The 26,602-nt window shown below is 40.1% G+C and overlaps 2 protein-coding genes across 3 annotated transcripts in view; both read left to right on the top strand.

Annotated features, from left to right (window-relative positions):
- LOC126284699 (fatty acid-binding protein, muscle-like) overlaps positions 1-23,498 on the top strand; it is a 28,985-nt gene extending 5,487 nt beyond the window's left edge. Inside the window, exons 1-3 of one of the 2 annotated variants that reach the window (XM_049983828.1) lie at positions 20,613-20,766; positions 22,927-23,207; positions 23,382-23,498. In XM_049983828.1, the coding sequence (XP_049839785.1) occupies positions 20,685-20,766; positions 22,927-23,207; positions 23,382-23,432 (414 nt within the window). In that variant the 5' untranslated portion in view covers positions 20,613-20,684 and the 3' untranslated portion in view covers positions 23,433-23,498. Of the gene's footprint in view, positions 1-20,612; positions 20,767-22,926; positions 23,208-23,381 lie in introns of those variants that run through there. The other variant, XM_049983829.1, reaches the window with a different exon arrangement.
- LOC126284701 (fatty acid-binding protein, muscle-like) lies at positions 822-3,455 on the top strand. Its single transcript, XM_049983831.1, has 3 exons — positions 822-934; positions 2,871-3,151; positions 3,365-3,455. Exons 1-3 carry the CDS (start codon positions 853-855, stop codon positions 3,413-3,415), a joined length of 414 nt encoding a protein of 137 aa, XP_049839788.1. The 5' UTR covers positions 822-852; the 3' UTR covers positions 3,416-3,455.
- Positions 23,499-26,602: the final 3,104 nt, after the last annotated feature.

Here is a 26,602-nt window from a genome sequence, read left to right as displayed (position 1 = left end):
CCTTCCAATCATTACCATATTGACGATCGTTGATAAGACGTGGCATATCAATCGGTATCATCTTTAATTCAAGTTTTGCGATAAATTTCCTTTCCCTCATGAGCCATCCGATCTACAAATCTAGTCTTCATCTCATTCAAATCCTCCTACTCCTTCTACCCTGAAATGTGTATCGTCCGTGTTTTACCTTCGCACCGGGTTTAACTTCAGACAAAGACTTCTGATCTTCATAAATACATATTTGATGTTACTAAATTCTTATTTTTTAGAAATGTTTTTCTTGATATTGCCAGTCTGCTTTTGTATCATTTCTACTTTGGGTCTCGTCAATTAGATTGTTAGTTTACTGCTCAGTTAGCAAAGCTTTTAGTGTGCCATTTCGTAATCTAATTTCCTGACTTAACTAAACTCCATTACCATTGTTCTACTTTTGTTAATGTTGAATTGGTAACCTCTATCAAAACACTATCAATTCCTTTCAGGTATGTTTCTTTCTTGCAAAGCATATTATGAAGCTTAATTCTAAGGCGTAGAGTTTACATGCAACGTTAATGCAGCGTTCTCTTACACGAAGATAAAAAGTTAATCTCATGGAAGAAAGCACTTAAGATATATTACAATAGCTTAACAAGGTGCAACAGCATTATCTCTGTAACCGTCAGATGGAATGAATCGGAACTTTGTACGCGGGAAGTCGTTACGATACAGCAGGAAGTTTGCTTATCTCTGTCAGTCACACCTGCACTCGGCTTGCAGCGGTGTACCGGTATAAAAGAGCTTTTGCTGGATCACAGGGCATGAGACTTCCGAAGTCACCCAGCTACAGCCGACATCAGTAGAACCGCCTGCAAAATGGTGAAGCAGTTCTCTGGGAAGACCTACGAGCTAGACCTGGATAGTCAGCAGAATGTTGAGGCCATGTTTGACGTCTACGGTGAGTAGAGACTAGCTAGATCGTCGTATTACGTGCTCATTTGCTGGTTTCTTTCTAATGCTAAAAAAAACGTTATTGTCGCTGTTGAATACTAGAATACACGCTGTTTAGCCGACCTTGTAAGACAGCGTATTTATTGAGAGATAGATTCGCGATCAGGAACATTTGGGTTCCAATGTCCATCAGGTCAGGCAGCTTTAGAGTTCCTGTGGTGTTCCTGTGGCGTGTGGAGCTCACACTCCACAGTTACGTCCAAGTCCTCACCAACATTGCCACTACAAACGAGAGAAACACAGCTGTTATTCGTAGATTTTGCGCAGGTCAAACGCTTCTAGCACTGCAAAAATCAGATTAGTGTTCTAGTTATAGCAACAGTAGCTATAGCTTATCTTCACTCCAGAATTCAATTGCTTCTTTATAGTGTAGCGTAACGTTACTATTAACAAACGTTCTGTGAGGGTAACATAGGATCTGTATCTTCAGAACCTGAAACATAATCACAGGACGATATAGATAAGGAAACAGCAATACAATGTAGTCAGTCTCCATGACAGCTGCGATTCGGATCTAACCCCTACATCTTCGTACATTCTCTTATTTATTTCCACTTCCTATCTCCACCTTAAATGTCTTCAATTTTATGCTCAGTCCATATCTTACAGAAGCTATGGACATGAACAGCATAAAACATCACTAGAGCTGTTATTCTTCAAATGGGTATTGTTCATCCTAACTGCATTGTGCATATTGTGATTGAATGTCGTGGTTGTGTATGTATAATTATTATAACAGTCATTGTTTCTTTTGTCATTAACTGGATGTGCACTCCGTCGTAGTATATGGACTGTAGACCATCCAATTCTAACAGTAAACAAATAAGTGCAAGTCGCCAAAGTGCAAGAAGGTGACAGTGGAAAACTGTTTTTCAATGCTCCTTAAACTCTGAACAGATTTTTCACGGTGTAAAGACGCAGTTCAAAGTCTAGAATTATTCTTCAGTAATATTCCCTAACAAATAGTTAGTGAAGCTAGTATCTTTTCTGGTAATGCCTAAGAGGTCTGTTGGCTTCCCTGCAATACTCCAGAAGTCCAATGTCGTACCGCAAGTTTTTACGATGGTGCTCAGCTTGGAACCGATATTCTGAACCCTAGCATTAAAATAAAGTTTCATTGTTAGATTTAGCTATCAAGGGGAGAAAAAAGTAACTTTTTAGTTGTACTAACTTTACAGCATGTCTTAATTTGACTATGAGACATCCACAATTACGCATTAAGTGAGGACCTGTGACATGACAGCGAATCACTTGGTGAACGGATGGAACTCTTTGATACGAGTCGGTTTTGATTGTCATCGTGTTCCCCTCATCTGTTCTGTGTTTCATCGTCATCAACAACACACACATAACACATATTACTATGCATACGAATCCAGGAGTCCATAGTTAACTAAAATATTTACTTGCTACTTCGCTGAGGAAATGTGTCATTGTGCACGAAGAAACAAAACCTGCCAATTTGTTGGTTGGACCCATTTGTTATGGAAACTGTGCCACAGTAATTTATTTATTAGCTGATTGAATTACCTAGAGATCACAAGGTAGTATATACTTCAGATCATTCCAATTACTCCTACGATGCTCAACTGATTATGTTTGTTTCAAAACATTTAGTTGTGGAGAAGGCACATGCATATAGCACATACGATTACAAAGAGTGTGGAAAAATTAAAAGAGGTGTCTGGTTTCTGGTTCTGATTCTGGATGTAGTTTCAAAATAGCACTGTGCTAAAAGTTTGCAGAAAGAAGTACAGGCAAATTACCTTCTGTTTCATTCTGTCGTCAAGATATGTACTGAGAGAGAATAACTTAGTAGGATACCTTCCCCTAATCCAATGGCAATATTTTGTGTCCATATGCTACGTGTACTTATTTTGCAGGGGTGACAGACCCAGCCCACAAGCAGGTAGCCCTGAAGACGAAGGCTCGAGTGACATTGATTGTGGATGGCGACAAGTACACAGAGACAATCCAAACAGGGAACCACCAGACCAGCGTCACTTTCCGTCTGGGAGAGGAGTTTGCAGAGGAGATCCTGGGCCACAAGTGGAATAGCTCCGTTTCCCTCAAGGACGACCACACGCTGCTCAAGGTCGAGAAAGGCGAGGATGGCAAGACCGTGACTCTCGAGAAGAGCTTCAGCTCTCAGCAGCTGGTCGTGGTATGTCATATCTGTAGCTGTCCTTACTTGTCTAATATAGAATTTTTTACAGGCTCATCAGCCACAATATCAAAGTTCTCTTGATTTAGACATTAATTTTGAGATTACTCAATGGGAATAGTATTAATTTCATGTCTTTTTTTTATCAGCACTTGAAATGATTCGTTCACGTTTATGATCTGCACTAATGTCTCGACGTACTTTATGTTGCAGACTTACACCTTTGGAAGCGTTTCGGCGAAGAGAATCTACAAGGCTGTTTAAGATATTTCATTTTGTGTTCTAATTTATTTATATTGCTGTATTACTGTAACCTTAAAAATAAAATTTTCTATATGTAAATCAGGATTTTCTCTTTTATTTCCTAGATGTGGTATCTAGATATAATATTAAATTTCAAATTATGTTACTATACCTTGGAACGAGCAAAGGGATGTAACAGAAGAAGAAATGACTGTTGAGATAGAATAATAGAGTTCTCTGTTTTTCAGCAATACTTACTTAAAATTAAACTTGCACAGATGTTTACTACTATCACTGATGAAGGTGCAATATCATACACTTACGTAGAAACTCTACTCGAGATAATTACACAGGATTGTACAGATCTGTGAGTGCCATTAGTTGCGAGTTCATACTAGATCATTGAACAGTTTCTTGCATTCCTTATTATTTTTGAAGCATTTCGGTAGGCATAAATGATAACCTGAAATCAGAAGTTCCAAAAAAGTTAGGGATGCGAGAGGTGTAAAATCAGTGACAGAAGAATGTCATGCAAAGTTGGGAGAACCTACTGAGACCATAGAGGTTCCACTGACTTTAGTAAACTAATGGAGAGACGTCTATAGACGTTAAAGCAACCTCTGGCGTACCACAGGGGAGTGCTATGGGACAATTGCTTTTCACAATATATATAAATGATCTAGTAGATAGTGTCGGAAGTTCCATGCGGCTTTTCACGGATGATGCTGTAGTATACAGAGAAGTTGCAGCATTAGAAAATTGCAGCGAAATGCAGGAAGATCTGCAGCGGATAGGCACTTGGTGCAGGGAGTGGCAACTGACCCTTAAAATAGACTAATGTAATGTATTGCGAATACACAGAAAGAAGGATCCTTTATTGTATGATTATATGACAGCGGAAGAAACACTGGTAGCAGTTACTTCTGTAAAATATCTGGGAGTATGCGTGAAGAACGATTTGAAGTGGAATGATCATATAAAATTAATTGTTGGTAAGGCGGGTGTCAGGTTGAGATTCATTGGGTGAGTCCTTAGAAAATGGAGTCCATCAACAAAGGAGGTGGCTTACAAAACGCTCGTTCGGCCTATACTTGAGTATTGGTCATCAGTGTGGGATCCGTACCAGATCGGGTTGACGGAGGAGATAGAGAAGATCCAAAGAAGAGCGGCGCGTTTCGTCACAGGGTTATTTGGTAAGCGTGATAGCGTTACGGAGATGTTTAGCAACTCAAGTGGCAGTCTCTGCAAGAGAGGCGCTCTGCATCGCTGTGCAGTTTGCTGTCCAGGTTTCGAGAGGGTGCGATTCTGGATGAGGTATCGAATATATTGCATCCCCCTACTTATACCTCCCGAGGAGGTCACGAATGTAAAATTAGAGAGATTCGCACGGAGGCTTTCTGGCAGTCGTTCTTCCCGCAAACCATACGCGAGTGGAACATGAAAGGGAGGTAATTAAAGTGGCACGTAAAGTGCCCTTCGCCACACACCGTTGCGTGACTTACGGAGTATAAATGTAGATGCAGATGTAGCTGTAGAATGGCAAATCACTTCAACTAGAGAACCATTTGTGTGCAGTCCGTCCTTCCGCTACACTGCTGAACAAAAACACGAATGGCAGGGTATTTCTGTATTTACGAAACAGACATTCGAGTTTTGAGGTGAAGTCTTTCTGCATCTGTTACTCACTGTTGATGAAACGTGGGTTATAGACTTTGAGTTAGAACTTAAATCAGAGTACAACGTGTAGAGTGGTCCGGCTTCCTCCCAGTCTTGAGATATTCAGTATTTAGAACAAATGATTAACGGACAGGGTATCCACCCGTCACCATCACATCTCAGTGCGATCTGGGACTTGCCGGCACTCAGGAAGTTAAAATAACTTTAGTCTGTGTTGGACAAAATTACATATTATGTTCGGTTTATACCAAATGCAGCGCAGATTGTAGCGCCTTTGTATTGCCTTAGGCGTAAGAACGTTTCTTTTGTTTGGTCTTCTGAATGCGAGGCTGCTTTCCACAAGCTCAAATCTGCTTTTATGGCAGTTTGATTCCTTTCGATCCCTCAAAAGCTGTTGTCTTGGCTGTCAATGCATCTTCTCACATCACCGCATTAATTCAGTCGATCAACCTATCGGTTTTGCGTCTAATTTGCTCAATTCAGCCCAGCAAAACTATTCTCAAATCGAGAAAGAAGCTTTAGCTATTGTCTATGGAGTGGCCAAGTTCGCAAGTTCTGTTTGGTCACTGAGCATATGCATTTGACGTCGTTGTTTCACCACCCAAAGCCAGTTCCAGCCCGTATTGCACAAAAGTTGCAACAATGGTCCTTATTTAGACTAACTATATAATTACGGAATTTTGTTTCGGCCTACGGCCCAGCATGGCAATCCCGACGCATTGTCTCACCTCCCTATACGTCCTGACGACGAATTTTATTCTTCAGAATTGTCATGCATGTTTATTGATTCGCAGTATAAGGAATAAGCTGATGATTTTCCGGTGGATTTTCGACGCATTGCTTCTGCGACGGCCGCCGATTCTTCTTTACAGATTCTTTTGCAGTATATTCGTACTCAATGGCCTTCGTCTCTTACGCAGATTCGTGATGCACTTGTTCAATGTTTTTTTGCGCAACGTCACAACTTGTCTGTACACCACGGTGATTTTTTGTTACAAACTGACAATGATCAGTCTCGTGTGGTTCTACCTCGTTCGCTGCAATCGGAAATTCTCCGATTACTGCACGCTGGTCAATGGAGTATAGTGCAGATGAAGCAATTAGCGCTTCACCACTGCACTTGGGTCGGCATTGGTAAACAAATTGATAATTTGCTTGCAAACTGTCGCTCTTGCGCGGACCATCAGCCTGCTCCCCGCCATGCTTCTTTGCATGGACGACTCCTGCTGCGACTTGTAAAAGACATAGACACAACAAAAGGGAAGTTGCTGTACGCATCAATAACTATCTAGCAGCGGGTGCCCCAAAAACGAGCCGCCAAATCAATATGAATATGGCAACAAATACATGAGACATGGAAGCTATTAAACTTCAAAAATGTGCTTGCAAGGGCCCCTTATCAACTATGCAGTGTTAACTAATGGGAGATAACGAAGAAACGAAAGACCAGGTACAGGCTGCAGTGGCTGCGCGGTTCTAGGTGCTTTAGACTGGAACCGCGTGACTGCTACGGTGGCAGGTTCGAATCCTGCCTCGAGCATGGCTGTGTGTGATGTCCTTAGATTAGTTAGGTTTAAGTAGATCTTAGTTCTAGTCAGAGACAGCAAAGGAGTTGGAAGAGCAGTTGAATGGAATGGATAGCGTCTTGAAATAAGGATATAAGATGAACATCAACAAAAGCAAAACGAGGATAAGGGAATGTAGTCGAATTAAGTCCTGTGATGCTGAGGGAATTTGATTAGGAAATGAGAACATATAAAGGAGTTTTGCTATTTGGGGGGCAAAATAACTGATGATGACCGAAGTAGAGAGGATATAAAATGCAGACTGGCAATGGTAAGGAAAGCGTTTCTGAAGAAGAGAAATTTGTTAACATCGAGTCTAGATTTAAGTGTCAGGAAGTCATTTCCGAAAGTATTTGTTTGGATTTTGTTTGGATTTGTTTGTATGGATGTGAAACACAGACAATTAATAGTTTGGACAATAAGAGAATAGAAGCTTTCGAAATGACCAAGAGATGAATACACCAAGCAGTTTCAGAAGGATGTAGGTTGCAGTAGGTACTGGGAGATGAAGAAGCTTGCACAGGATAGAGTAGCATGGCGAGCTGCATCAAACCAGTCTCAGGACTGAAGACCACAACAACAACAACAACAAGTTCTAGTGCCCAGAGCCATTTTTTGAAAGATCAGTTATGCCTAGAGTTTATTTTTTCCTAAAGTCGCTTATCTTTGTTTTTGCCACTTGAAATTGTAACTTCATATGATGAAGATTTAGGTCACAAAATAATCTTCCACAAGCATACGATCTGCTCTATTCAATGAGTCTACTCGCAAGTCTGGTCCTCACAGAGTAATGATTTGATGTGTGGAATAGTAATCCGAAAATTCGGATTTCAAAGTTCCATGCTTCCAAATTTTACTCATTTCAACGAAAGAAGAATGCGCCAATAATGTTTATGCAAATTTTGAAATCGACAGTGAAAGAAACGAAATGCCAAGATTTAGTGCATATGAATATCACTATACTTGGAATGTTTTTCTTCAAGCTAGGATGTAGTCAGCAACGTGTCATATGTCAAAGTGGGGAAGGGGCAGTTTGTTAAAGGATATCTTAAAAAGGATAATATTTTTATACTGAAACACATATATTTACTTATTAAGTTTGTGTATATAATCATCTTTTGGGAGGTGTTCATATAAATAGTATTTGATCTAAAAAATTAAGGAAGAAACACTTGTATCAAAAAAGTGTAACATACATTCTCCATGTTTCGAAACTACTCCTTCAGATAATACAGGGGACAGACAAGTACATAATATATGGAATGTGAAATCGACTTGTTACTGAAGGTTTAGCTAATGGTACTGACATAAGCTGTTGGCTCAGTGTCAATGACTAGTAATGTGAACTGACATCAAAATATCTTCAATTTGCATGTTTGGGCACATGTGAATCCATGAGTTCCTTGACCTCGTGTTGATCAACAGAGATTCAGTGCTAGTGTGTGGGCGATCATTCTTGCTATTAGGCTGATCGGACTGTACTCCTTATTTATTCCAGTCCACCTCAATGGACTGGGATTCCGCATCTTCATGGAACATGTGTCGCAAGATCTGCTGCAGGATGTGTGCTGACATAAGCTGTTGCCAGCGCACCAGTAACGCGAAGATCGATAGTAGGCACTCAGTCAAGTGCGCCTACCACAATAGAGACCAGCCCCATGGGATGCCAGCCCACTTCAGCACTGCTATGAGGAATCATCAGAGAGCTACATTCAGGAATCGATGACTTCGCCGTGGTGTCCATGTGGCCTGGCCACCGAAGTCACCTAACCTCATGTGTCTGGATTTCTTCCTCTGGGGTCATATGGAGCAACTGGTGGACGAATCTGTTCTGGAAACACAAGAAGACATCGTCACTAGAAATGCTGTCACTGCTGGTACCATTCCGGGATGCCAGGAATCTTCAAATGCACATCACAGTCAATGGTCCAACGTTAAACTGCGTGCATGCAGGCCAATAGGCGCGCATTCGCGCAGTTCGTGTGACTGCCAGTTCTGCAATTAGTATGCAAAGCTACCTTCTGTGCTAAATCTTTCCTAGCATCAGAAACTGCCGTCAGGGACCATATGTATGAGATGTAGATATATTTGTTTATATGTTCTATACCCCCTGTATTTATATGAACGAATAGTTTCTGCTAATGAAACGGAGTTCAGTCTTATACTATAACGATCATCATCGCAGAGCAGAAGAATCTTAACGTTGGGCTGAATTACATAAAAGTTCTATGGGTTCAAATCTCTTTTGGCAATGGTTATATTTCTCCTAATACAATGCTGTATTTAAATTTACGACTTATGTGAACCCAAATCATAATTTCTTCAGTACGTTAAACCATCCCAAATTACTCGATTCAATCTCAGATTTTTATAACTAACTAATTTCGTTACTATACGTCAGCTTCCCCAAGTCATCAAGTTTTCTTAAAAATTTATTATTAATAAATTATTTGTTATTACTAACTTGAAACTATAGCAATCAAACTTATTTAGGAAGAAGACGGATTTCATAAATTCTATGAGCTACAGTTTTGGGATCTTAAAATTGGTTCCTGCGTTAGTTCCAGCTAGCCTTCTACTGCATGCGACCTCATAAATGAGTTTGTATTTAACCACGAACATATGGTTATACAATCTTTCATGCCAATAAACTCCTCTACGATATACAGCATATATTGTCGTTTATATTACGTTTATTTACAAATATGGTAGTGTTGTGATAGTTGATCTCAGTCCGCAAGAATATTAGGAATAAGACTTTTCACAGTAGAACATCGTTCTTGTGGCAACAGTGGAAAATGTGATATATTTCCGCGCTACAATTGAGCAAACCTTATGCACAGACACATAGTACAAAACACAGGTCGCTAGCATCAATCGAATGTAATTATGGATTTTACTGCCAGTAGTCTCTGAGGAGGTGTTTGGCTCGCCTTTGATGCAGATTTTTTTCATTTAAGCAGAGAAGTTTCATCTTCAAGGGAATAGGAATCTGTCAGGAAAATAAGAAATTCGTAAGGAATTGGCTGTCGCCTATGATAAGGAACCCATCCCAACATTTGCCTAAACTGGAAATGGGAATCCACAGAAAACCATTTTCGAAACCCAATAACTTTCAAATCCTGGTATTGATAGGTCAATGCTCAAGGCGCAGAGCTACCATGTTAGCTGGAAAATTTGGAAAACCTGGTTATCGTAGATTGTTTCCAAGCACAAAAAATGCATCACAAGAAAAGGTGAAATTCTGATATTACATGTTGTTTCTTCATGTGACAGTGCATGAGTGCATGCATATTTTTGTATTTAATTGTGCAGGGAATTCGTGGTTTCAGTTGTTATAGTATTACAAGAGCGTAAATAGGTTATGGACGAAATGGGGAGGGAGGGACGAATTCAAGCAGCCTGCTGAAAAAGTCTTTTAGCAACGAACAAATCACAGAATGAGCTGTCATCAGATAGCCCTTTCGCACTTCCTAAACCCCCTCCCTCCCCCCTCCCCACTTGTTACGTATCGGAACTGGTTTTTAAAATTGAGTACTTCCTGGGTGACAAGATCGGGTGATATTTTGCCATTAGGGTTAATAATAATAGAATTTTGAGGAAATTTTGTAAATAAATGCAACCATCGACGTTTGGGCGATATTTTTGTTGATCAACTAGATTTTTGGGCGACTCAAAAAATTCAGGTGTGTACATCTGTGTAATCGATTTAATTTTGCATTATTTTAATGATCTTTACCGTTCCGCTGCATTATGAAATACTAAAATATTGCAACTACAAAGTTTTACCCATCTCCAAATACCAACTCCAGTGCCAACGGTAAACTGCTGTTATATTATTAGGCTATTATAGTAATGCTTACGTACTTTTAACTTACCATGACGCTAGTGGACGAATGAAAATCAGATTTTCCCTACTCTCTCGTTACAACTGATTCATAATTAGGAACTATCAGAACAGCACACAGCACAAGACAATAAACAGTAGGACTTACATTAGAGTCAACTGCCAGCAGGAAATAAACTCGTTAACAAAACTACTGAAGATAAGTAAGACCAACAATGTTCAATAGTTGGTTTTGGATTGAGCAGGGATCGGCGATAGCTGACAGTGCTATCGATATATCGACAGTTTAAACCTACTGATGACCTTGTTGACTACCAATAGCGTATTTTACTTTTTCATCGTATGGCTGAAAAGCAAAATATAAGGAGCTATCAAAAAGTTTCCAATCGAAGGCCATACAGACGAGAATTTTAATACCACTAAGGAAAAATCTCCATGTCCATTGAGACAACCATAAAACCGACGCACTAGGTTGAAGATACCCGATACCATGTCCTGTTGCGTGAAGTGGTCTGTTACTGACATCTGCACATCCCTATCTGACAGGACTCGACGATCCTGGCGACATTTTTTTAAGGGACCAAAGGGGTGAGTCACTTGGGGAGAGAACATGGATATACGGCTCTTGCTCAATGTCTCCCACTTGAGTTGGGTAAATTGCTGCGTTACGATATTTGCAGTATGGGGACGTGTGTTATCATGAAGAGGACCAGCCCTTGTTGCACCACTCCACAACAGACCTTTCGTCAGACGTGCTGCCCCATACACTTTCCTTATTCCTTGATGAGTGTCTGCCAGTGTTTTTTCTTCAGTATCCAAGTAAAAAATAACAGCATGTCGGTCCTGTATGGATGCATGTAGTAAAAATGTCGCCTTAGTTCATGTTTCCGCAGTTTTCGGATGCCAGTCGAAAAGATACAAATGGCAGTCTAATCCCATGCTACACATCCTTCGATGCCCCCCCCTCCCCCCCCCCCCCCCCCCCTCCGACGCTCGCCGATGACCACCCCTCTGTCAACATACTTGCGAGACTACATCCTTGTGATCAGGTTACTTACATAGGGCAACAAAAGCCCTCCCGCTGTCACCGTCACTGCTGGGGGGCCTCCAGCACGCCTGCTACGGTGACGGCCCGGCTATTTACAAAATTTTCTCTTCCCCCATAAATTTAACGAAAAATGGAAAGCTATGGATTAGAAAGAAGGATTGAAAATATCTCATTGGTTGCCTCTGCAGGGAAAAGCATGTAATTGCAAAGTACTGGCGGGTATGAAACGCTATTGCTACTGTCCTTCTGCAATCATTTCTGTTAATTTTTAGTTGCACACTAAACTTTTTCCTATCAGGATGGCGCATATTAGTGTTGTGACAGAAGGAAACTGTTTTTCTCCAGGCACAATTCTATATTCTTTGATTTGCCTGAGAGAAGGCTCATGAAACTAGAACAGATGAAATATTAGTTAACTTTGTTACATACATGAACAAAAGATTTAGTTAACTTTGAAACACTTACTACAACAGGAGTACTTGATACCTGCTGTAAAGCTGTCGTTTAGCAGAAAATCATCGTTTCATGCATTGATTGACAAACTGCTCTCTTGAAATTCAAAGTTCATCAGAAACTTTAACAACCCGTTGCTCCTACACCATAATGTTGACTGTTTCAGATCAGATCACGAACTACGGATGAGTTCTTGCATGTATGACACTATACTGAGCCGACTGTGAGGGTACTGCTGTGTTGTGCTGAGAGAGAGAGGCGTGTTCTTCACCAGTGCCATCCACTGTTTGTTGTGGATTCAAGGAACCACTCTCTAATGTCTGTGGTATCGATTCGCGTTGCCGACTCTTGTGTGGCATCGCGATCCCTTAACGATGTGAGAATTACTATCACTTGAAACAAGTCAGCATGCATCGCTGTGCGATAGTGGAAAGGTTGTGGAACAAAAATGGTTCAAATTGCTCTGAGCACTATGGCATTTAACATCTGAGGTCATCAGTCTCCTAGAACTCAGAACCACTTAAACCTAACAAACCTAAGGACATCACACACATCCATGCCCGAGACATGATTCGAACCTGCGACCGTGGCTGTAGCGCAGTTCCAGATTGAAGCGCCTTGAACCGCTCGGCCATCCCGGCCGGCGTTCGGGGGACACCGAGATTGGTCCATCGTGCAGTGAAATTGGTGCTGGCGTCGGCACGGATCCCATCAAACTCATACAAATATGAAATCGATTGGTTCAGGAGGACCAAACTAAGCTTCATGTAGGACCTCAATGGCCCAACGTGACTAGCATCAGAAAGGACAGGTATATTGTTCATTTCAGCATGCAAGATCGTACAGACATACCACGAACCAGGTTACGGCTTTTCGCTAGCAAGGCAAGAATGCGTATTGGAAGTCCGACGGATTTGGAGCACCAAGGATTGGCAGCTGGGCCACCATTGTGCGTCTTCCCTCGAAGTGGCAGTAGAAAGAAAAAGATTGACAATGCCCGACCCTGCGAAATAGCGGTCAAACTGGTAGCACCACGTCGCCTATTCAGATAAATCGTTGAACTGGATACATAATAAAGATGTAGCCATTCTTGCGTGACAGCTATTAATTTGCACATGTCTCAATATACTTTGTGACGAATTTAAGAGTGCGTCCTGAAACGTTGTTGTCGTTGTGGTCTCCAGTCCAGAGACTGGTTTGCTGCAGCTCTCCATGCTACTCTATCCTGTGCAAGCTTCTCCATCTACCGGTACCTACTGCAAACTACATCCTTCTGAACCTGTTTTGTGTATTCATTTATTGGTCTCCCTCTACGATTTTAACCCTCCACGCTGCCCTCCAATACTAAATTGGTGATCCCTTGATGCCTCAGAACATCTCCTACCAACAGGTCCCTCCTTCTAGTCAAGTTGTGCCGCAAATTTCTCTTCTCCCCAATTCTGTTCAATACATCCTCATTAGTTATCTGATATACCCATCTAATCTTCAGCATTCTTCTGTAGCACATTCCGAAAGCCTATATTCTCTTCTTGTCTAAACTATTTATTGTCCATGTTTCACTTCCATACAAACACTTTCAGAAACGACTTTCTGACGCTTAACAAATTTCTCTTTTTCAGAAACTCTTCCCTTGCCATTGCCAGACTACATTTTATATCCTCTCTACTTTGACCATCATCATTTATTTTGCTCCCCTAATAGCAAAACTCCTTTACTATGTTAAGTGTCTCATTTCCTAATCTAATTCCCTCAGCATCACCCGACTTAATTCGACTAAATTCCATTATCCTCGTTTTGCTTTTGTTGATGTTCATCTTATATCCTCCTTTCAAGACACTATCAATTAATTTCAACTGCAAGTCCTTTGCCGTCTCTGACAGAATTACAATGTCATCGTCGAACCTCAAAGTTTTCATTTCTTCTCCATGGATTTTAATAAGTACTCCGGATTTTTCTTTTGTTTCCTTCACTGCTTGCTCAATATACAGATTGAATAACGTTGGGGAGAGGCTACAACCCTGAGTCACTCCCTTTCCAACCACTGCTTCTCTTTCATGAGCCTCGACTCTTATAAATGCCATCTGCTTTCTGTACAAATCGTAAATAGCCTTTCGCTGCCTGTATTTTACCTCTGCCACCTTCAGAATTTGAAAGAGAGTATTCCAGGTAACATTGTCAAATGCTTTCTGTAAGTCTAAAAATGCTAGAAACGTAGGTTTGCCTTTCCTTAAACGCAACGCCTCCAAGTTTAACTTGTAGCTAAAAAAAAAGAAAGAAAAACGTCGTTACTAACCTTCTACATCTTCATTCTTCGTGTCTACAAACCTATTTCTCAACGTAGTCATGCTGGCGACGGACACGAGAGACCACTTTGTAGATACCATCACTGTAGTATGTTTGACTTTGTTGACGGAACCACAACCTCATCTATGCTTACACCGTCTCATCACTATCAAAGTGAAGAACTCGGAATAGGATGGGGCCAAGTCAGCATAGTATGAAGGATGACTGATGGCAGTGAACTCAAGGCGTCGGATTGCTGCAGATGTCACAGATGTATGTGGGCTGGAATTGTCATGAAAAAGGACAGGCTGCACCATTTGGAGGCGAACTCTTCGAATTCTAAACCCGATTACAGCACGGTCTTTCCCATCCAACGACATAGCTATATTTCCCACTGCCATGTTAGACGCTACAATTCGGAGACCTCTAACATCAGAGGGCGGCACATATTTGGAACAAAAACGCTGATGGTTAATGACGTTCTTTTTATTTAAAATACTTTTAGAGTTTTCGGAGAAATATTTCAGAGACATTACTTTTCAGCATGCCCTAATATTCAGTGGCTGTGACCTATCTCTTAGGTCTCCATGAGGCTACCTTGCAACAAGTTAACTCGAGTGCACAAACAAATCTGAAGACGCTCTGTCTCTTCAATGAAAATAGTAATAAAGCAGGTAATATTCCACCTGCGAAAATTCGCCTGCATATTATATATTTATGAAAATATAATCTATCTCGCTATATATGATATGGGTTATAATTTCATGAAGTTTTAAATGAAAAACCTTATCTGTGAAATATAATAGAGAATGTCTAATTGAGATTGATATTTAGGTGCAGGTTAATTTCTAAAATGATAATAATTACGTTTATTACTGAATATACTTTTTTTGAGAGGAAGTAAGTGTATCTGAATAAGCTGTAGTTGCAATATATTTGCACAAACATAAAAACACATAAAATACAAGATGCACATTAGTATTTAATAGACCAAAAACTAAAATACATTAAATGAACACTGAAATTTTAATAATAATAATAATAATAATAATAATAATAATAATAATAATAATAGTTGTAATAGCCATAACATGACGATGAAGCGATGAAGAAGAGGACGAGAATTGAGAGTAGTTAATTTCTCAGCAAAATCTCACGACTCTATGTCATTAGGTACGCACTTGGAGATAATGAACAGATGTCAGTTTTGGAAAAGCTGCTTTAAACTTCGTCAATTGAAGCTCCAAAGTCGCTTCTTCCACACATCTACTCTCTCTTTCTCACTTCTGGAAACACCTCACTGAAGCATGTTTCCACTCAATACGAAGATAGAAAAAAAAATCTGAAGTTATTAATAGTTAAATTAAAGAAAAAGTGCTAGGCTGTTGCTTGTATATTTTACGATAAAGTCTGCCAACTGCTCTTGTAACCTGTGAACAGATTCTCGTCAGTGCTGGTCTTGTTCGGGAGCTAACAAAAAAAACATCTGAGACTCCACCTATTAGTACGCCTTACTCTTCATGTATAGACCCTCTGGAAGGGCGACGGAGCGCTTGTCATCTTCGGTTATGGTTATTGGTGAAACGCTCGAGTTACGCTAGAAATGAAGATACTATAACTTCAACCTTGACAAATGTCATTTAGCTTCTTTCCGGATTTATGTTGATTCTCTTGTGATCGTCAAAATTACCTCCAACGTAAAAACAGGCTATTTAGGTTTTTTGACAATGGCACGTGTCACTCGTTTGAAGAAAATGTTCGCAGAAATGTTATTAACACTATTGAAAACTACCATACATTCGCCCGAAGGAAAAGACCACAAATTTATTCATCACATTTTGACTGAACTCAAAACAAACTTTGTTTCGTTTTACGCACTTTCACCTATTTGATAACACATAAAACATGTCACAGATTTTCTCTTAATTACTGTAGCAACAAAGTGCTGCTGCAACTGAAATACACAATGGATTGTTTAAATGTCAGTTCCAGACCACTCAGATGGAGTTTTAACGATTATATCAATATTGAATTTAAAGTATTCTGCAGAACTTAATGACGAGATAGATAAAGTAACATATTACGTTAGCAACGCTGTTGAAATAAATGGAAGTGAGGGAGCAGAGGTCTGACAGTCGTGTGCAGGAAGTTGGACGTGACATGGCATGACGTCAGCGTGACTTCTCACCAAATTGGGCTGCCCCCGAAACACAACGCAGTTGAGGGAAGGGACAGTATTACTTACTCAGCGAGCAGTTACAGTGTTTTTCATTACAGCATGGGCCAGAGACAAAATTTGGATGGATTCTCGAGGGGAAGAATCATCAGGAAACATGGAGGAAGAGGAAGTGTGACACATATAGTCCAGTAGTCCATGTAGCTTGGTATTGTTCACAACATAATTTACGAAAATGGAGAGCCCTCCAAATCACAATCACTGCAGCCCAAATGAGAGAAGGTGGTTGACAATGGTAAACTACATAGAAGATCACGGCTACTTTGCACAAATGGCAAGAGTGAATTTATGTCAAACAGCAGGTGCAAGTCATACAATCTTACACTCGACAGTGGCACGACAGTTCCACAGGGATGGTTGGTTGGTTGGTTTGGGGGAGGTAAGCGTTTTAGGGAAATCGTGGAAAAACTATAAATCAGGACGGCCAGACACAGGTTTGAATCTCCAACATCCCGAATGCGATGGTCGCAAGAGCATAGGGACTGGATCTACTTGGGAACGGTCTCACATGCTCTTCTCAGATGATTATGTAGTCTGAGTTGTGATTCTGAACGTACCCTCATATTGTACTACAATGAGATGTGGAAACACTAAATGCACCCATGAACAATGTCGAACATATCTGTCTTGGTAGCCCAGGTGCCATGGTGTGGGGAGATAGAATGTTGGATGGACGTGCTGACCACCAAATCTCCGAACATATTACACTGACCGGTAAATGTTATTGTGATTCTGATTTCATTTTCGTCGATAGCAATGGGCAGCCGCATTGATCTGTATAGGCAGAACAGCTCTTGCAACAAGAGACCAAACAGTGAATGGAATCACCTGCCTTTAACCCCCGACTTAAATCCTATCGGTACTTCTGGTATACGGTAGATATACGTATTGCAGCATGTTCGCATACACCAAAAACCGTCGATCAGTTGTCAAAGACGTTGGTGGGGAATGGAACGCCCTACCACAAGAACTCCTTAAGAAATTTTGTACCAAAATGGGAGCACATGCTGAGCACGCACTGCTGTTCATGTGATCATGAACAGTCTCTCCTTTTGTAATGTCCATGGAACCTTCATAATTAGCGGCTATAGTACTTCTTCACTTTAATTAAATGTTGGCGTAGTGCCATCAGAGGCGTCCTTTTCACAATAGTTATGATGTTATAAACATAATGAAGTTACCTGTATTACAATATAAAATTTTGAAATGCCTCTGTAGAACTGGTGAAATACGTTAATACGAAGAACGTACAATAAAAATGCTTAGGGGACCATTCTTACTGAGACAATATTTCTTGAAACAGTTATGGCAAATAGTGTGATTCAAAGAATGACATATTTCGATTGTCTAAAAGATTTTCGTTGGAGAATCCATACTGTCCTTTTTCCGTAATAAAACAGACTGTCCAAGAAAACAAACTCAACCATAATAAGAGAGCATGTTGTTTAATTCTTAAATCCTGATCAGATTATGAAGCCGTGACATTTCGTCGCTTAGTAGGAGGCTCTTATTACATGACAAGTGGTTAACAGAGGACAAAGTGGTCCTTTTTTCTGTCACAATATTTCCAGAGTGCACTCATGTCAAAGTGTAGGTGTGAACTTGTGCATACAAGTTACTCCCTCCAAACGATATCCAGACGTATTTTACACACATCTGAACTTATAAATAAGTACTAATATCATATCTAAATCTATTATCCAAATACTAAAACTGTAGTGTGTATAATGTCTGGCTTATGATTCATTCGGGGATTGTCTGGTTTAGAACATCGTTGATTTGTGATTACTGGTTTGATGCAGGTCCCCACACTTGTCTATCCTGTGTTAGCCTCTCCTTCTCTCCATAAATACTGCGACCTACACGGTTTTCAGACCGCCTACTATAGTGAAGGCTTGGTCTGTCTGTACAATTTATGCTTCCTACAGATCATTACGAAATCGAGAGATCCTTACTGCCTCAATTTCTGCCATATCAATCGACTTCTTCTCTTATTTAAATTCTGCCGTACATTTCTTTTCTCGCATATTTGATGCGATCTACCAATCTAATCGTCAGCGTCCTACTATGCCACTAGGGGAACGCGGGGCGAAACGGTATACTTAATGTGTAACAAATTCTATAACATAAGGGAACACAAGGAAATACTTCTTAAAGTGATAAAAAACACCTTGCGGAGTAACCTAATGTACCTTATAATAAAATCACTTAAAACAATACATTTTAAAATTTTTACAATTTTTCAAAGAAAGTCTTGCATATTTCCCGTTCCGCCCCACCCACGGGGCAGAATGGGATAAGGGTATTTTTTGTTAAATTGTTGCATAAACGTTGAATTTGAATTACGAATATCGTATTAAACTATGACAAAATGTTGTATAACAGGCAATTCAGCCTACGGAAGGTCTAATTTAAACAATTAAAAAGTCATTCTTCAAAATAAGAAAGCATTTTAATGTCATTCTGAAAAATGTACAATGCTTGATAACCACCAAACCACTAACTACTAGTCCTTTCGACAATAGTCACAAATCAGTATCTCCTCTTCATCTTCACTGTCGATGCCAGCACATGAATTGTGTGCCCACTGTGGCATGCGACCCAGCCCTCATTAGAAACGCAGTAGTTGTCCCCACAGTAGAGACAGCCAGCATCCTCTCTCTCTGATTCTCTCTTTTCGATTAACTTCTTCCTTTTATTTTTCTTAAGGTCTTTGATGTCCTCTGTTTTGGTTTTTTAGGGTGTACAGTTTGATATTTTTGTCTTAAGTTGCACTGAACCTGACGTCTGTGTCCTGACATTGTTCATATTTCTGCACCCTCCTCCCTTCTGTAGACCTACCTTACGTGGGACAGTATTCTGCAGTTCCTTCTTACAAGAAGAATCTGTTACTACGACGGTTTTTCCTTCTCGTCTTGTAGTCCGCCGAGTATTTTGACAGATTAGTGGGATTGGAATGACAGCCTCGGGCGATATCTGGAAAGCTGAGTTGTTCGGCCAACATAGCTGGTTGCGAGAGTCTGGCATCCATGAACATCCAGGCTGGGTTTGCTTTCTACTTGCTTCAAAATATGACGGGGCAGAACAGGACACTATCCCATTCTGCCCCGTCCCGATCCGCCCCAAGAGCACTTTTGAGGTTAACAACTTTTATGGAGTGTAATAACTGACTTATTTAAACGCATTAAACAACTAACGTGCAACAAATTCCATGCACTTTAAGGAAATGTGTCATTTTAGGGTATAAAATTAACAATTAACAGCTTTCCTGACGTTGAAATTCACCAAACGTTAGAACTACGCAAGCGGTAACGTGACGGACAACAATTCGCTTAGATCTTGCACTTCAAACTAAATAGTTACATGCCCATACAACAGGTTCGGCACTGTCGAATCTAGAAAACTGCAATTTCCCATTGTGCCCCGCTATCCCGTTCTGCCCCGACTTCCCCTATATTCAAACTGTTTACAATCTCTTCCTGTCTGAAGTGCTTATAGCTCGTATTTTACTTTCACACAAACTTCAGACATGTGCCTCCAACAGAGGCTGCCAAAGTCTAAATCTCACATTTGATGTTATTAAATTTTTATTCTCCAGATATGATTCTCTTGATATTGCCAGTTTGCATGTATATATCTATTCTTCGGCTCTAATCATTTACTTAGCTGCTCACTTAGCAAAGCAATCTATCAATTCTAGTGTCTCATATACTAACCTAATTCGCAGACTTGATTTCACTAAATTCCGTTGTCAATATACTACTTTCCCTTCAAGGCAGTATGATTTACTTTCAAATCTAATTAGTTCTTGTAGAATACATGAATTTCAATTCGAATGCACAGAGCTAACACGCATCACCAATACAGCGTTCTCTTACAGGAAGAGAGAACCATAATCTCAAGGAAGCAAGCACTTACGTTATATGATAAGAAATTCAGATGGCGCAACAGCATTATCTCTGTAATGAAGTGGAACGAATCAGATCATCACAAAATAACACGCGGGAAATTACTACTTTACGGCAGGAAGTTTCCTTATCTCTGTCGGTTACGACTACAGTAGGCGTGGAGCCGTTTACATCACTATAAAAGAGCTTCTGTTCCACCACAAGACATTAGGACTTCTGAAGTCACAGAACCGCAACTGACATCCGTAGAACCTCCGTAGAACCGCCGGAAAAATGGTGAAGCAGTTCTCTGGGAAGACGTATGAGCTGGACCTGGATAGCCAGCAGAATGTTGAGGCCATGTTTGACGTCTACGGTGAGTACTGACTATCAGAAAGGATTATGGTCAGTTTAAGTGATAATTTTCTGGCTTCTTTCTAACGGCAAAAGAAAGAAGTTATTATTCCATAAGAGAATTATTGGTGCTTCTTCATCGTAGAAGAACAATGAACGACTAACATGTGACGTAATTCTCCTTTCATATACTCCATGAGAAAACGTTCCATGCTCGTATCTTTGCTTCTTTATTTCCGGTTTCTGATGTTTACTTAGTCACTTAACTATTATTACGGAGCACAATATTATTGCTGTTGAAAAGTAGAATTGACTCTGTTTAGCCGTTTGTGAGGTGGCCTATTGGTTAAGATACTAGACCCGCAGATAGAAGCATTTGGGTTTCAATGTCTGTCAGTTCGTACAGCTTTAGAGTTCCTGTGGTGCTCCTATAGCGCGTGTATGTCACATAACACCATGTCCACATCGCTGTCGACGTTGGCACTTACATCCACATATAACGAGAGAAACAAAATTGTTATTCCTCCATCCTGTGTAGGTCAAAAACATTGAGATCTACTAAAATCAGATTACTCCTCTAGTTACAACAACACAAGCTACGGATTGTCTTTAGTTCAAAATTAGGTTCTACTTTGTAGTGTATCATAGGTTCTGTGAGGGCAGCATAGCCTCTGTATCTTCAGAACCTAAAACAAAACTACAGAGCTATATAGACATGGAATTAGTAATACAATGTGGGCAACTTGCTGTGCTATGTAGACTACATACACAATACAACCATTGATAGCTGCTATTAGGACCTAACCCCTACATTTTTGTGCAGTCTTATCTTTATTTTCATTTACTACCTCCACCTTAAAATTCTTGACATTTATGCACAGTTCATGTCTTTTAGAATGTGTGGACATGAACTGCATAAACCACCAATATAAGTGTTATTTTTCAAATTGGTACTCTTCTTCTAAAGCACATCGTACATATTTTGACTGAATGTCGTAACTGTATATGTTTCACTATGGTACGTGCTATTGTAAGTTGTGTCATTAGCGGAATGTGCGTTCCAGTCTAGTATGCAGAAGGCAGACCATACAATTCTAACAATAAAAAATAAGAGCATGTTCTCAAGTGCAAAAACATAGCGGTGGTAAACTGTTTCCCCTTGCCCTTTCCTTTCTAATCAGACTTTTCGTGGTGTAAGGATGCAGTTCAAGGTCTGGAAACACTCTTCAGTAATATTACCTGACAAATATTTAATGAATCTGATACTCGTTACTGATAAGACTTGTGTACAGAAGAAGGTCTGTAAGCTTCCCAGTAATACTCTTCTACCAGCTGCACGTATTTTCCCCCACAGTCCGTTATCCTAACGCACGTTGTCACGATGGTATTTTTGAATTCGCCAGTTCAAGACATAATACGTAAATCAATTTTATTGTTAGATTTAGCTGTCAAAGAGAGAAAAGAGGATTATAAGATTTCTGATGGCCAGACTTCATGCCATTGTTTTGAATAGACCATGAATCCCGATAATTACTCATCGAGTGAGGTCCTGTGATATGGCAGTGACTCACTTGGTGGACGGATAGAAATGATACAAATCATGCTCTTTGATGCGAGTAGACTACGATCGTAATTGCATTTCACCCATCCCATTCTCTGCTTCATCGGCGTCGACAGCACACACACTTGACTTGTGTGCACATATGAACCTAGCAGTCCAAATTTAGCTGACACACTTCTTACCTACTTCACTTGGGATACATGTCACTGTGCATGAACAAACAAATATTGCCTACATTGTAGGTTAGATCAATTCCTATTGGCAACAGTGCTATGCTAAAATACTCATTAGCTGACTGAGCAACATAGAACTAATAAATCAATATGGATTAAAACCATTCCGTTTTCCCTTACAATATTCAGTAGTTTATGTTAGTTTCAAACATTTGGTTGAAGAAAAGGCACACGTGTGTATCACATAAGATTACAAAGTGTGTGCAAGGAAACAGTGTCTAGCTTCTGGTTCTGGTATGCAGTTTTAAGATATCACTCTGCTAAAGAGGTGCAGAAAGAAGTACAGGCAAATTATTTCGTCAAGATGTGTTGTCGAAGACTGTAACTTGGGGATAGTAGGTTACTTTCCGCTAATCCAACGACAATATTTTGTGTACTTTTTTTGCAGGTGTGACAGACCCAGCCCACAAGCAGGTAGCCCTGAAGACGAAGGCTCGAGTGACATTGACTGTGGACGGCGACAAGTACACAGAGACCACCCAAACAGGGGACCACAAGACCAGCTCCACGTTCCGCCTGGGAGAGGAGTTTGCAGAGGAGTCCCTGGGTCGCAAGTGGAAGAGCACCGTCTCCTTGAAGGACGACCACACGCTGCTCAAAGTCGAGAAGGGCGAGGATGGCAAGACCGTGACCCTCGAGAAGAGCTTCAGCGCTCAGCAGCTGGTCGTGGTACGTCACATTTTACTAAGCTCACATCACCCCAGTTCAAAAGTTCTCTTGATTTAGTGGTTAATTTTGAGATGCTAATAATAAAGATTTGGAGTTTTCTATTGATCATCCACTTGTAACGTTTCGTTTGTAGTTATGGACTGTACTAACATCTTGATTTATTTCTTGTTGCAGACTTACACCTTCGGAAGCGTCAAGGCAAAGAGAATCTACAATGCTGTTTAAGACATTTTATAATTTATTTATGTTTTTACATTATTGTAAAACTAAAAATAAAATTTTTACCTGTGAGACAGTGTTTTCTCTTTCATTTCCTAGATCTGGCATCTGGATAAAATTTTAAATTTGGAATTGGTTTTAATAATGTTACTGTCGCTTGGAATGAGCTACATTGGGCTCTAACAAAGAAAAAAACTATTTTCTTGCACTAACTTCATTTTCTGCTTTTAACCGACGATACTTGAAATGGAATTTGGAAGGGGGCTTACAACTGTCAGTGATGATGGTACAATATCATCCATTTACGTAAAAATTTGATGTGGAAAATGACACGTGACTGCACAGTGCTATAAGTGACCCTAGTGGGTATTTTAGGTAGATCACACTGCAGTTCCTCTTCTCTTTCATTCTTTATGAGGCAAAAACAAGTTCAAAGAAGTGGGATGAAATAAGTGTAAAATCTGTGATAGAAGATTATTGTACAAATTGGGGATGAACTACTGAAACCACAGAGATTCCACTAACGCCAGTAAACTAAACAATTGCAAATCTATTAAACTAGAGAAATATTTATGTGCACTAGGCGTCTCACTGCTACACTGTCGAACAAAAACAAAAAAGTTTGGATGTTTCTGTATTCGCGAAACATACATTTGCACTTTAAGGTGAAGCGTTTCTTCATCTTTCTCTCACTGTTGACGAAATGTGGGTTGTAGATTTTGAGTCAGAGCTGAAATCGCAGTATATGTAAAGAATTTCCTCTTCCTCCTAGCTGAGTTAAGATGTTTTAGACAATGCCTATTTTACTCGTGTTTCGTACGCCATCCGTTAGAGACAGATGTCATGATAGCTCATGTTTGCTATACACTGTGTGTGGATACCATCTGCTGTGATATATTGTTACTACTTTGTCTATTTAGGTGTTTACACCAACAGACAACGTATCAGAACTGACTGCCTTCATGTAGGCCAAAATTTGGCTATCTAGCATTTTGTTTATATTTTGATGCGCAAAATAGATATTATTTTCGTATTGTAGTTTCTTCTATTTTTAGAGAAGGCGCTTTTCAGAAAACCGAAGTAATTGAACGAACGTAAAGTATGTTCGGAGATTTGCAACGATGATTATTCAGATGTCCTTATAAGAATAAAGATCCAGATAATAATCTGAATAAGTGTTTTTATAGTTCTGAGAACAGTTCAAGTAACAGTGACATCAACAGACCTGCAAAGAAGAATAAGGTTCCATTGTGTCCGAGTGATTCTGAAACAAAAATGAAGGTGGTTCTGTTCTTGTGAACGATTCGTTTTCTCACAATGTTAACAGTTTTGAGACATCACCCATGTCCCACTCAGGCACTAACTGTGCCAGCTCTTCCCACGTATGCTTATCTTTACATCGGGGAAATCTGCAGAGAAAAATGAATAAAATCAAATACCAGTTTCTCAAGTTCACACCACGCGGCCTCCTTGACGAACCCCATCATCGTGTTAGAAATATCGTAGCTGGTAAGATTTGTGAATATTATTAGAAAGTGTTTTTAATGCCCTCCATAGCTTGACTTTGTCTAACTGACTCCTAATTGTTTGCAAAGTTGTAAAAACCTACATTTGGACATCAATTTCCTTCAGTTTAAAAGCTTACTGCCACTTCTATCTTAGCCATTCGCCATGAGAACAGAAACTATTCTCCACGCTACCCTACGGCCTTAAACTGTAAAACTGTTGTTTGTACCCAATTGGCTATCACCGAAAACTGAATGCTGAATAGAACCACAGTCATTGCCATGTCGAACGGGGAAATAATTTATTTCTGGAACTTTATTAAATACCAGTTACCAACCTGTGCAAGCAGTAAATATAAAATATGAATCCACATGGTGCCGTGACCAAGGACAAGATAAACCCCCAAATTGAAAATAATTTCTTTCTTACCACAGAATGTCAGCTTTCTTCCACGAAGTGCTAGATGTGCAATCTGGGCAAGAAAGTGATGCCACCGTGGACCAAACGGCAGAAAATTGGGGCTATCTGGCAACAGAAGCAGAATATTCGACACGAGGTACCACGTTAGACGGAGGAAATCGCTTATTGATCAGGAAATGCAAGATAACTGATGTTTAACCTGTAATCACCTGTGCTGACGATTTTTTAATTGACTTGCTGGCAGAGTGTGATCCAGGTCGTCTGGTGGCTATGATTCTCGAACTGACTGAATGTTCGAATCAACAACAGCAACAGGATATCTACAAATATGAGTCATGGAGATTGTTAAACTTTTAAAAATTCACTTACAAGGGCTCACCATCAATCGTTCAGGCTTAATAAATGGAACATAACTAAGAATGAAAGACCAATTATTCTAACAAGTTTTTTTTCTAAGCTAATTTCAGATTCCATCACACGTTTTGGAATGAGGAGTAAAGTCAGCATATTACCTTCCTTGAGCGTATTAATTCAGGTGTTGAAAGAGACTACCCTATTGGTCATGGCGTAATAGTTTGAAGTGTGGAATGGTCATCTGAAAACGCTGGGTATTTCTATTTTATCATTTCTTTATTGGTTTAACAAATGAAATATCTCGAAAGAAAAAGACGTCAAAATTTCCGACAATTTTCACCCAAATTATGAAATCACGGGTGAGAGCAAGGAAAAAGCGGACTTAATTGCATACCACCTTCCTCTAGTTCGGATATTTATCTGCAAGTACACTATGTGATCAAAAGTATCCGGACACTTTCTAAAACGTACGTTTTCATTTTAGGTGCACTGAGCTGCCATCTACTGCCAGGTACTCCATATCAGCGACATCAGGAGTCATTAGACATCGTGAGAGAGCAGAATGGGTTGCTCAGTGGAACTGACGGTCTTCGAACGTGGTCAGGTGATTGGGTGTCATTTGTGTGAGACGTCTGTACGCGAGATTTCCACGCTCCGAAACATCCATAGGTCCACTATTTCCAATGTGACAGTGGAGACGTGAAAGGACACGTACAGCAAAAAAGCGTACAGGCCGATCACGTCTGTTGACTGACAGAGACGTCCGACAGTTGATGAGGGTCGTAATGTCTATTAGGCAGACATCTATCCAGACCATCACACAGGAATTCCAAACTGCAAGTACTACGACAGTAAGGTGGGAGGTGAGAAAGCTTGGATTTCATGGTCGAGCGGCT

The sequence above is a fragment of the Schistocerca gregaria genome, chromosome 8 (genome assembly GCF_023897955.1).
Source record: "Schistocerca gregaria isolate iqSchGreg1 chromosome 8, iqSchGreg1.2, whole genome shotgun sequence".
NCBI classification, from domain to species: Eukaryota; Metazoa; Arthropoda; class Insecta; order Orthoptera; family Acrididae; genus Schistocerca; species Schistocerca gregaria.
The sequence above is the reverse complement of the archived record's forward strand: the minus strand, read 5'-3'. Positions and strand labels throughout refer to the sequence as shown.

Coding starts and splice junctions, on each gene's coding strand:
- LOC126284701 (XM_049983831.1), top strand. CDS start 853: ATGGTGAAGCAGTTCTCTGGGAAGACCTACGAGCTAGACCTGGATAGT. Junction 935..2,870: donor GGCCATGTTTGACGTCTACG/GTGAGTAGAGAC, acceptor CTTATTTTGCAG/GGGTGACAGACCCAGCCCAC. Junction 3,152..3,364: donor GCTCTCAGCAGCTGGTCGTG/GTATGTCATATC, acceptor TTTATGTTGCAG/ACTTACACCTTTGGAAGCGT.